The 1,080-nt window shown below is 67.3% G+C and overlaps 1 protein-coding gene across 1 annotated transcript in view; it reads left to right on the plus strand.

The window, feature by feature from the left end:
- The window catches only part of MNEG_3234 (hypothetical protein), a gene marked incomplete at both ends in the record, with an annotated part of 4,141 nt that overhangs the window by 1,734 nt on the left and 1,327 nt on the right, over positions 1-1,080 (plus strand). Inside the window, 2 exons of the mRNA XM_014048291.1 lie at positions 273-762; positions 991-1,056. Coding sequence (XP_013903745.1) covers positions 273-762; positions 991-1,056 — 556 coding nt within the window. The remainder of the gene's footprint in view (positions 1-272; positions 763-990; positions 1,057-1,080) is intronic.

Genomic DNA, 1,080 nt, shown 5'->3' on the forward strand with positions numbered 1-1,080 from the left:
CCCCCCAGGCGAGCCCCCCAGCCCCGGCGACCCCCCTCACACGGACCTCTGCCCTCCCTTTCCGCCCCTGCTGCCCCCGGCCCTCGCACGCCCGCGCACCCTCGTAGCGCTGGAAGCCTCTCAGCCGCAGCGTTTGCGCTCTCTGGCCGCCTGTCCATGCGCCTTGCCGTCCAGGTCTTCCTCCATCTTCCATCGTTGATTCTGCCTGTGATCGCACTCGTATTACACTCCCACATGTGCCTCACAACCTCCATGTTCTGCAATCATGTCAGGTCCACTGGCTCGGCCACTCCATGGGCGGCATGCTCGCCGTCGGCGCCCTCACCCGCGGCCTCGAGTGCGCGTCCGCGCTGCGCTCCGTCACGCTCCTCGGCAGCGGCTGCTTCGGCGCCGGCAGCTGGCACGCCGCCGTCGCGCCGCTGCTCACGCGGGTCACCGCGGCCGGCTTCTTTGCGGGCCACATCGTGCCCCTCCTCGCGCGCCTGCGCGGCCCCGGCGCCCCGGTCGCGTGGCTCACGCGCTCGCTCTTCTATGTCGGCGCAAACGTGCGGCCGGAGGTCGGGCGGAAGCTGCTCGGCAGTTTCCTCAGCTTCATCCCCAGCGGCGTGGTGGCGCAGTTCATGGGGTCGCTCAACAGCCCCCTGGGCATATCGTCATCTGACGGCACCTGGAACTACGCAGATCCAAAGGCGCTGGCGCACATCTCCATCCCTGTCTTTGGCATCAACGGGGACCGCGACCTCTTTTGCCCCGCCGCCGGCGGTGCGCGCCCCTGAGCCCCCATCAGCCCCACAGCCTTGGCCTCACAGCCTTGCGGCTGCAGGGCCGAGCCTTGCGCTTTCAGCTTTTTGCGCCCAGCTGCTCGGTTGGGCGGAAATCTTGTTGTGTCACGCGCCTGCTCGGCTGCCTGCGATTCTGCAGGATCTCTGTCTTTTCCTGTGACTTTGAACTCCTCACCCTCACAAACAATCTCGCACTGCCTCTGCACAGGCCTCAAAACCATCAACCTCTTCGGCGGACCCCATAGGCGATTCCTGTTCCTGGGCCCAAGCTATGGTGAGCCGGCCCGCCATCCCGCCC

Source organism: Monoraphidium neglectum (genome assembly GCF_000611645.1).
Source record: "Monoraphidium neglectum strain SAG 48.87 unplaced genomic scaffold scaffold00397, whole genome shotgun sequence".
In the NCBI taxonomy this organism is placed as follows: Eukaryota; Viridiplantae; Chlorophyta; class Chlorophyceae; order Sphaeropleales; family Selenastraceae; genus Monoraphidium; species Monoraphidium neglectum.